General features: G+C 38.7%; 1 protein-coding gene across 1 annotated transcript; it reads left to right on the plus strand.

The window, feature by feature from the left end:
• The first annotated feature begins 209 nt into the window (after positions 1–209).
• On the plus strand, positions 210–9,638 carry DMRT2 (doublesex and mab-3 related transcription factor 2). The gene is made up of 4 exons (XM_003761660.3): positions 210–761; positions 1,719–2,375; positions 5,231–5,333; positions 7,770–9,638. Exons 2-4 carry the CDS (start codon positions 1,776–1,778, stop codon positions 8,828–8,830), a joined length of 1,764 nt encoding a protein of 587 aa, XP_003761708.1. The 5' UTR covers positions 210–761; positions 1,719–1,775; the 3' UTR covers positions 8,831–9,638.
• Positions 9,639–10,897: the final 1,259 nt, after the last annotated feature.

Here is a 10,897-nt window from a genome sequence, read left to right on the forward strand (position 1 = left end):
ATTTTTCTGACCGGAGAGAGAGAAACTGTGATTTTTTTCTTGGACCCCAGTTAATTATCCAATTGGTACTTGCTTTGATAAAGGTGACCCGGCTTTACCGAAAGCACAGACTATCGGACTTGGCAAGGCACCACAGGGGAGGAGACAAGCGGTAACCGAGAAGGCGGAGAGGACAGAGGGAACACCATAGCCAATCAGAACGCAGACAATCTAACAACCTACCAATCAGTTGTACCCCAGCGCGGCAGTCCGAGCGGATAATACAAGGAAGGGGTGAGGCGACCACGGGATTGTTACTGTAGACCGACCTGTATGTGAGGCCGCAGAGCAGTGAAAAAGGGTAAGCAGTCTTGGCCATAGCAGGAGAATTACGATCTCCCCTACATTTTCTCTGCTAGCGCGATCTCAGAGGCGTCTCCACGACTTTCCAGGTCTTCCAAAACCTCTTCCTGCATCAAGGCTGCAAAAAGCTCTACCCTGGCTCCTAGCCCCCATTGCTCCAAACCCTCTTACCAAGGCTTGAGTTCAAAAGCCTGCTATACGCTACTGAGAACCTGCCCGTATCTCTTCCATCCCGTCCCTTTCCATCTGCTTCCTTTCTCTCCAGTCTTCGAACTCCCCATCTAGTGGGTCCCCTGTCCGACTGTCAATTCCACAGAGAATTGGTTGGTTCAATTCGCAAGCGCACCAGCAATCTGAGAGCCTGATCACAAGACTGGATGTCATTTGCGGTTCCTGCAGCCCTGGACCACATCTCTTTGGTGAGTCCTATTGCTTAGGGGTAAATTGGATGTGGGAGGTGAACTCAATCCTGGATTTGGGGTGCCTCCAAACCAACAAACACTTAAAAAAACGCTTTTAGTTTTAAGCCAGGTCCTTTGACTTAACAGATTTAAATAAAGCCACATATTGTGTATAATTTACCCGGATTCAGCTTTACATAATCATTTGTTGCGGGTGTGAAAGACTTGGGGAGCCAGTGGCTGTTTTGTAACAAGTGTCTAGGGGGTATTTAAAGATCAGAAGCAGAATTTGCTTTACAAAGTATCAAATTCTTTCTGGAGAATTCGGAACATAATTCATCCCCAAAACCAAGTGACACCAACAGGACATAATTGTGCTGGTTTGCAGTTCCCAAAATGTTAGATTGGGTGAAAAGATAACTAAGAATCGTAGGGCTTTGTCACCAATTTACTTTTTAAGAAGGGGAAAAACAGATTCTGTATTGGTGCCGCCAAACCAATTTGTCTTTAGTGAAAAATGACAAGTCTGGCCTAGACAAACAGCAAAGATACATACACGTTTTAAAAGAGATTTTAATCTTGAAGTAATAGGCCCCCAAGTATGACACGGGAACTCTGTATGGAATCCGGAAAGAGGCAGTAATTACCTGCCGAGATTTGTTTAATGAATGGAGCTAAGTCTCCGGGTTGGCTTAAATGTGGGTGATAAAGTCAGCATGACCATATTTGACAGAGACCTGACAGGTAGATTATAATTACACTACATTTGTCCTAGGATGATAAGGATCAGTGCTCTGTATGTCCTAGGACTAAATGCCTTAAATTCGTGTGTGTGTTATATTGTGTTGCGTGTACTTACGTGCATGTGCCAATTAGGAATGAGTAACCTTGAGGGAAATTAAGACCGGGGCTCTGTAATCATGAAAGTAATTGAAAACTGGAGTGGGTCTCTTGGAAATCATTTTGTCTTCACAGTGAACAGGTCGGGTCAAGGGACTAGCTGAATAGAGGGGAGATCCAAAGCGCACAGCCATGACCGAATTTCAGGCAGCTCTTGCGACTGCAGGCGACTGGGAGATCGACGTGGAGAGCTTGGAGCTAGAGGAAGAGGGCCAGGGAGCGCAGATGCCGCCGCCGCCGCCGCCGCCGCTGCCTCCGCCATTCCTCCAGCCGCGTGGGTCCAGCTCCCTGCCGGCCAGCCGGGAAGCGGAGGACGAGGAAGAGGATGAGGATGAGGAAGAGGAGGAAGATGAAGGAGAGGACGAAGGAGAGGGGGAAGACGAAGGGTCATCCCCAAGGGCGTCAAACTCACCCCAGAAGTCGGCGCAACTGCTGGAGCAGAGCCCGGTCCCGCGGCGGCTGCCGCCCCAGCAGCCCCTCCAGGGAGAGCCGGAGACTGCAGGACAGCCCGAGCGAGGGGGCAGCAGTGGCAGAGGAGGGGGAGAGCAGAGGAAATTGAGCCGCACGCCCAAGTGCGCCCGCTGCCGAAATCACGGCGTGGTGTCCTGTCTGAAGGGCCACAAGCGCTTCTGTCGTTGGCGGGACTGCCAGTGTGCCAACTGCCTGCTGGTAGTAGAGAGACAGCGGGTCATGGCGGCTCAGGTGGCCCTCCGGAGGCAACAGGCCACCGAGGTGAGTCTTCAGCTATCGGGCATGGATAACAACTGATAATGGAAGGGACTGGTGGTGCTGGGCAATCTCCACCAGAAGTAGAGCTCACCGAGGGGTGTGTGTGTGAGTGTGTGTGAATTGTACAGTTCAAGTAACAGGAGTTCCCCACAGGGAATAGGAGGGGAGTTTGTGGAGTTTGTGTGTGTGTGTATGTGTGTGTGTGTGTGTGTGTGTGTGTGTGTGTGTGTGATAAATCTTAAGAGGTCATCTTGAAGTTAACATGATTTACCGAAAAATTCTTAACCTTTTCTATGTCCTGGACCTTTTTTTGCAGTCTGGTGAAGCAGATGAACTCCTCAGAATGTTTATAATGTGCATAAAATAAAATTCATAGCATTACAAAAGAAGACAATTATATTGAAATACAGTGACCAGATATTGAACAGAGATTAAGCATATCAAATATTAAACAAAAGATAATTCATGATCTTCAGCTTAAGGTTTTCCCTTCTCTACTGTAATGAGCACTAGAGTTGGAGAAAAAAGACGGGAGTCCAGTTACACATGCTTACATATACTTTTTACCACTTGTGTGTAAAAAGTTACTAATTCTTTTTGGTTTATGGGCTTCAGTTTCCTCATATATAAAATGAGGGGGTTGGATTGAAGATGTTTAAGGTCCTTTTCCAGCTCTAAATCTTATGATCCTGTAAATATTCAAAAAGATAGCCCAACTAACATTTCAGGTACTTCATTTGCTTTTTAAAGACAGATTCTAGAGGCTCACAGAGAAATCTAACCGTCAAAATTTCTGACCAACAACAGCCACCTTTTACTCTTCTCATCCTATTTGATGGTTAAACCCAGCTCCCTCCTCTTTTCACTCTCTCAAAAGGGTATGAAAGAATCTCATTTGACAGTGCTAGGATTCTGGGGGCTAGCAACAGTAGTAGTGGGACTTTCCATTGTACTTGGCTGTGTGATCTCTTCCCCCTCCCCAATCATTTCAACTAATATGTATTTATCTAGATTGGAAATGACAAATAAATGATTGTTCCCAGTATTCAGATTTTTTTTTTTAATGGTCAGGCTGTTAAAATCAGGGAGGAAGCCTAAGACTATTGTCCCTACCAGCTAGAGCTTTAAGACTGAGAAATTGAGAGGTCTTCTTATGAATATAAGGATTTCTGGGAGGATGGAAAAAATTCAGGGTTGAGATCACTCTTAAATCAAGATGAGAAAGAGTTATGAAATGTTTATTTCAATAGGGAAGGGTATTCACTGTGAAGGCTTCCTGATAGGGATCAGTAACTTATCTCTAATTTCCTCTTAGAGAATTGTCTGTGGGTCCTGAGATGTTAACTGAATGAATTGTCTATGGTCATGTAGTTTGTATGTGTCAGAAACAAGACTTAAAATTCCTGAGTTCCAACCTAATTCTTTCTTAATATTAATGTGTTAGTCATTGTCTACCACTGCTAATACTAGAAAAATATAATTTATTCCACTTCATTTTTACTGTCCAAATGACACCCCTAAGTTGATAGCTCTTACCAGGAACCAAGATAGAAAGAATACTAAGAAGGGAGAGCTGAATTTATTTTTTAGTAAGATAATTTCCCTGATCCTTGGAAGTGATCACTAGAAATAAATCTGCTTTCCTTGTCTCCATCTCAGGTAAGGTTTTAAGGAATACTCAAGAAGAAAACAAAATAAGAAAACTCTCTCTTTCCAAACAAGCCCATTACCTTCCCCTAGATTCTTTTGTCTCTGCGGGGTTAAATGAGGTATTTTTATTCTGTAGCCTAGGCAGAGCTGGAGGTATAGGGGTGGCAGAGGAGAATTACTGAGTTTTTCCCACTGGCAGAAACCCAGCCCTTTTTCAGGCCTAAATTTTCAGCTCAGCTAAATCTGCTGGGGTTGGGTTGTATTCCACGACCCATATCGTTATTTATGGGGTTATGGTTGAGAAACTGTCTTCTCCCTCCTCCACTTGATTGTTCTGGATGGTTTAGTTTTGTGCTGGTTTTCCTATGCATAAAGGACTAATCTTTCATTTCCAAGGTGTCTGGGGACAAAAAAGGGGATTTTTAAAGGCAGAGATTCTAGCTGTCCAGACTTTAGAGGGGGAGAAAAAGCTTCCAAAATCACTGACCAAGGATTATCTACTCTTTTAAGTAATTAATGAATCATTACAGCCACTATCTATTTTTTTTCTATCTATTCAGAATTCTCTGGTTAGGATAAATTTCTTTTTGACTTTGTTCTCCTCTGAATTGGACCTTTGGTTTTGAGAGAGAGAGGGAGAGAGAGAGAAAGAGAGAGAGAGAGAGACAGACAGACAGACACAGAGAGACAGAGAGACACACATACAGAGAGACTTACAAATTAAGTGGGAATTTGGAATATTATGTCAGATTTGGAATGGTAATAAACATCAGGGATTCTGCCTGGGAAAACAGCTAGCGAGGGGTCCCAGGGCCTGAAAGAACACAGGAGGGAATGGAAAGTGGGGTGGGAAGACATGAAAAGAAATTGGTGGCTGAGGTGTACTTGACTTCCAACCTAAAAGAAAATCGAATCACCCCTCTTGCCTACTCTTTATACTTCTGACTGTGTGACTTTTTTGGTAGATATTTTTCTTTTCTGGACCTTACTCTCCTCTGATAGTCAGGTTATCTACCTCATTCTTCTCTGAAGGGCTTGCCATTGAGGTTTTTGCATAGCTTACACATATTCATTCTCTCATCTTATCTGGAATTGTTTTCACATCAGGGAAATGAATAAGAGGTTTGAGAGCTATGTCCTCATTATCTCCCTCACCTGTTTCTTTTCTTTGGGGAACCTCCTTAATTTTGCTTTTTTCTTATATGCAGGACAAGAAAGGGCTGTCTGGGAAACAGAATAATTTTGAACGCAAAGCAATCTTTCAGAGACAAGTACGGGCACCTAGTTTGCTGGCCAAAAGCATTTTGGAAGGTAAAACAAAACAAAACATATTCTCTTGATCTTGGGGAACCCAAGGTTTTTTGCACTTGAAGTGAACTATGCTAGGCTGCCTAATCTCTGCTTCTTAAGACTTGTGCATTCATTGACGTGTGCAGAAGTCTGAACAGAAAATACTTTAAAGATCTGAAGGCTTCCTTTCTTGCACCAAATAGCCAAAGCAGAGGGCATTAATTTTTTATTTTTTAAACTAATTCTTAGTAACATAAAAAAGTTTGTGTTAAGCATGACCCCATTTGAATAGCTTGTTTATTACTGAACTGATGGTCATAACAGATTTAGTTGCAGTTAGCATTGGCCAATAGATTATAATTTAGGGAACATGAAAGTTTCCTATGTAGGGTTATTCTAATGGTAACTGTGAGTGTGATTAGAAAGAACAACTGTTAATTGGAAAGAAAGAACCAAAGAAAGGAAGCTTCACCCTCATTTTTGCTGGATACTCCAGGATTCGTGTCTAAGTGGGTAAAGTGAAGTAAGGAGTTGAACCTAGAAAATTTGATTGGTATGGTCATCTACTCTGAACAATTCACTTACAGAAATTTATTTTTGCCTTTTCCTCCAGATAGTTGCTTCTGATTTATACTTTTTATAGTTTGAATTCCTGACCTAAAGCTATGCTTTAAATATGTTGTTTCATAAACACATTTTTTCCCAATGACTTTTTGGGTCATTTTTATATCAAACTAAATGAATTAAAGGGCAAATTTGGGCTCTGTAGCCCCAGTGACTATACTTGTTCACCTGTTCTGGTGCCCAGAGAGCTAGCCATGCATACTTTCTTTCTTTTTTATTTTTCCTTTAAAAAGATATTTTATGTCCTTCAATTGAAGGACGTCTTTATATGTTGACCTGCTAAATAGCATGTCACTATCTTGTTAAAAAAAGTGGCTTTTTGAAAGAAGTCTATCACTATATTTAATTTTATTTATTTCCATCCCAGAAAATTCATATTTAAAAACATATTTTCAAGTTCAGAATTATTAGCTGAGCATCCTGGATTCACAAGCTATTTTCCATTGCCATGTTTTGTTCTCTATATATCAAACCTCAAACTAATTTTTGCATATTAGAAGTTAATTTGGTGTAAACTGGGTAAACAAAATTATGATGATAAAGGTGATACTTTAGAAGTGAAACTAAGCTTCCTGTGCAAAAATAATCAGCCTAAATTTAGATAAATAACTTCCAAGCAAAGATTTGTGCTATAGAAATGAAAACATTAATTTTCATTTTTTATTTTATTTGCAAATGACTGTGATGGATTTGTCATTATGTAGACCATAAGTGTCAAAATGAACTTTGGTGATTGGTGAATATGACAGGCCCAGAGTATTTTATCTTTTCAGAAATACTGTATTACACTAATTTTTGTTTTTGACCCTGCCTCTATTCACAAAATATGGGATGATTTAATCTGTGTTCTAATGATTGCCCATATAACCATTTTGGTTTCTTGCCAAGATGATTAGTGCTTGGGAAAGATATATCTATATGTATTTCTATAGATATATACACATATAAAAGTATATATTTCTAGTGAATTTCTTTCCCTTATTTTCCCCTTCTAAGAAAAGTAACTAGAATGTTCAATGCAGTGTTTGCTAAGCAATAAAGACTTCCCCAATGTTCTCTGCTTCCCTTGCTGTCCCTGAAATTAATTCTGATTCTTACCTTCTGTTCTTCTTACTAATCTGTATTAAATTTCTTTATTTCTCTTTTCTTCTAGTTATCCTTGGATTATTCCACATCTGTAACAATGTGTACATAATGGTCCAACTTTAGAAAATAATTATGACAACTGCTCTAGGTATAGATTTCTTTTTTGATCATAGAAAAAGGGTGATGTGATGATAATGCAATTTATTATAGGAAGGATGATGAGAATACTGGACTGGGAGTCATGAGACCTTGGCCTTGGGGTCTGCTGTTGACTAGTTATTGGACAATGGCCAAGTCACATCACCTCTCTAGGTCTCAGTTTCCTTATCAGTAAAATGAGGAAATTATACTAGATAGTTTCTAAGGTCTTCTCTAGTTCTGATATTTCGTATACTAAGCAGTGTCTTCCTCCTAAAATGCTATAGCTTGTAAGAAACATTAACCCCAAAAGGTAAAGTTGGGGAAAATGTACAATGGAAATTGTACATATGGGTTGGATTAGGTAGCATATCAAATGTCTTCCAACTCTGAGATTCTTTGAAGTTGTATCTGGAGTTACCCTCTTGCTCTATTAAATTGGGGTTAGAAAATTCTAGTAATGTAGAATTGTGAATAGGTACTTCTTAAATCTTGTTAAGCAGGGAATGTGTGTCCTCCTTCTTGAGTTTCTTCTTGCCATGTTTTCATTCAGTCCTCTGTCCTTTTCACTTATTAATATCATTTGTCTTCATCCCTTGTCCTCTTTAGGCTATCGCCCCATTCCAGCAGAAACTTACCTAGGAGGGACTTCTGCTCTGCCTCCTCCAGTGAGTGACAGGATGAGAAAAAGACGAGCATTTGCTGATAAAGAATTAGAAAACATTATGCTAGAAAGAGAATTTAAAGAGAGAGAGATGATGGAAGCCACTCAAGCTGCTGCCTTATTTCTGCCTAATCATGTGGTTCATGGACCCGAATATAACATCTATAAAACTGCTTATAGCCCAACTGCAATGGAAACTTCAAGCAAGGACTTTTGCAATTTTTTGCCTACTTGTCTTGATCTAACTATGCAGTATTCTGGATCTGGAAACATGGAACTGATTTCTTCTAATGTTAGTGTGGCTACTACCTATCGGCAGTATCCTTTGTCTTCCCGGCTCTTAGTCTGGCCCAAATGTGGGCCCATTAGTGATGCTCTTCTTTACCAGCAGTGCCTACTAAATGCAACCACTTCAGTACAAACTCTGAAACCTGGGGCTAACTGGGAGTCTAAGGTGTCCCAAATTCAAGATGGACAAAATATTGAACACAACATGATGTCATCTAAAATGGAAAACTCTCCATTATTGTCTTATGCCCATGATATCCAAACCTCCAGAAATGAAATTCAGTGTGCTCTTCAGGAAGTTCGTGAAAGATCAGCTTTCTCCCCTCCCAAAAGAAAATTTTCACAGATCTCTGATAAGGACTCTGTGTCTCCTCAAGAGCATGTCTTAAACAAGATCAACAAAGAAAGCAGGAGGCACCCTCTGCCACTCAAGTATAATCCATTCCATTCATTATTTCAGCAAACACTTAATGACAAATCAGGACCTGAGTTAAAAACACCATTTGTCAAAGAATCCTTTGAAGAGGTGGCTAAGAAACATAGAGAATGTTCAGTCAAAGAGAACCAGAAATACAAATTTACAATAGACAGATATGCGAAAGATTTTTTTGTAGCCAAACAAGTTGGAGCGAAACTTTCCACAAATGAACCTCTGTCATTTTCTGTTGAATCTATTCTTAAGAGGCCTTCTTCAGCTGTCACTCATGTCTCTCAATGAACTATTGCTTAAAACGAAGACATTAAACTTTTGACATCTTGCAGAACTTTTGCCAGCTACTAACTATTTTTAATGAAAAAATGTACAGAGGAATTAATGATGTAAATGATGATTTAAAAATGTGTTCATATGTATTCATGTACCTTTTCTCATTCAAATAAATATATTTAAATCTAAAAACTGACAACCCACCTAGATGCAAACTATAAAGTGCTATGTTTTATACAGTATTTCAAAAACAACAATAAAAATAAAATTGCAAATGAATAGACCCAGTTGCTGAAATAACTCATCCTGTCTGCCTAGGTAAATAGGAAGCTTTCATCTGTTCATGTGATAGAAATGTTTAAAGTCATCTAGATGCTTGACACTTTAGGGGGTAAGTCGAAATGATCTTACTCTTAATTCTGTATTTTGAGAGGCTTGGGTAAATTTAGCTTTTATGACTGTGGGAAAAATACCAAAATATCCAGGAGAAGAACATTATTGATTATTGAAAGGATTATTGAAACTCTTCTAGACTCTCAATGGAATTCTAGGCCATTTAAAACTCAAAGTGGTTAAAGTGATTATAAGTTTAGAACTAGAAGTAATCTCAGAGATCATCTAGTCCGCATTTTATAGATGATGAAACTTATAAAGGTTAAAATGATTTTTAAAAATGAGGAGACTTAAAATGGTTAAAAAGTCATCAAAATCATATAGATTGTGTGGCAGAGTCAAAATTCCAACCAAAGCTTTCTAACTCCAAATCCATTAGTTTCTGTTCCCCCCCGCCACCCACTATTTGCTGTTATTAAAAGCTGTGTTGAAAGCAATCCTGTGGTTACTTTATGTACTTTTCTATTTTTATTTCACAATGCAGCCCTATTCTTAATTCACCTAACTAATAGCTAACCTACTGGTAACAAAGAATAAGTACTTTCTATACAGGCTATGATGTACAGATGGATATCAAACATTTAAGTAAGTCTGTTAGTTCCTAGATCTTGAACAGGTACCACTGATAGATCATGAAATAGGCCTAGATTTGAATAAGAAGAGAAAGGCATGCTGGATCATATTTGGGAAACTTCATTGTGCTTTCAATTGCCAAGTTATCCATGTTACAAGGGTTATCTTTTTAACAGAAATATTCATCCAGCTTTTCTTCTTTCTTTTTAAAAATAAAATTAACCAATGATTTATTTATTTTGTTGGTTTTTTCACAGAACCAATCCAGTTTTATTAATTCAATGATTTTACATTCAATTTTATTACTCACCTTTAATTTTTAGGATTTCCAATTTAGTATTTAATTGGGGATTTTTAGTTCTTTTTTAAAAAAAGTTTTTAAAAATTGTATATCCAATTCATTGGTCTATTTGTTCTTTATTTTACTAATGTAAGGGATGCTATCTGGCTATGAATCATGGAACATCATTGTCTCAGAATAATCAAAATTTCAGTTCTACCAGAGAATGCAACAGAAAAATGCCTGGTAGTTGTGGATAAACTGCAACCTTTTACAGTGATGATTGGTGAATATGAAGTGAAAGAAAAATTAACATCAAGAGTATGTAAGTTTGGAAAGGAAGGAAAGTCATAGAGTAAAAGTGGGAAATAACAGATGGATACCCTGAATATTGCTCTGATATTCATAAAATATTAAAAGGCCCTTGGGGCATTTGAGTTATAGAAGGAATTATATTATAGACAAGAATTATGTGTAATGAAAAGGCATGAATGATCTGCAATCCATATTGATTGAGGGAATGAACATAATAAAGTCTCTTATTATAGATCCAATGAGACATCGAAAGTTCTTAAATAATTACAGATTAGAGCTTTAGAAAGGACTTCAAATGTCATCCAGTATAAAAAGAATTGCCTCCATATAAATACACACATGAATGTACATACATATTTATGCACACATACACACTCAAACATTTGTTTATGTAATAGATTTTTTCTTGAAGGAGAAGTTTAGTTAATAGTCAACAAAGAACCACTGAAAATTTTTGAGCAGGGTAATGGAGTGCTCATCTATATATAATAAAGTTCATTCTGCCAGTGGCATGAAGG

The sequence above is a fragment of the Sarcophilus harrisii genome, chromosome 1 (genome assembly GCF_902635505.1).
Source record: "Sarcophilus harrisii chromosome 1, mSarHar1.11, whole genome shotgun sequence".
NCBI classification, from domain to species: domain Eukaryota; kingdom Metazoa; phylum Chordata; class Mammalia; order Dasyuromorphia; family Dasyuridae; genus Sarcophilus; species Sarcophilus harrisii.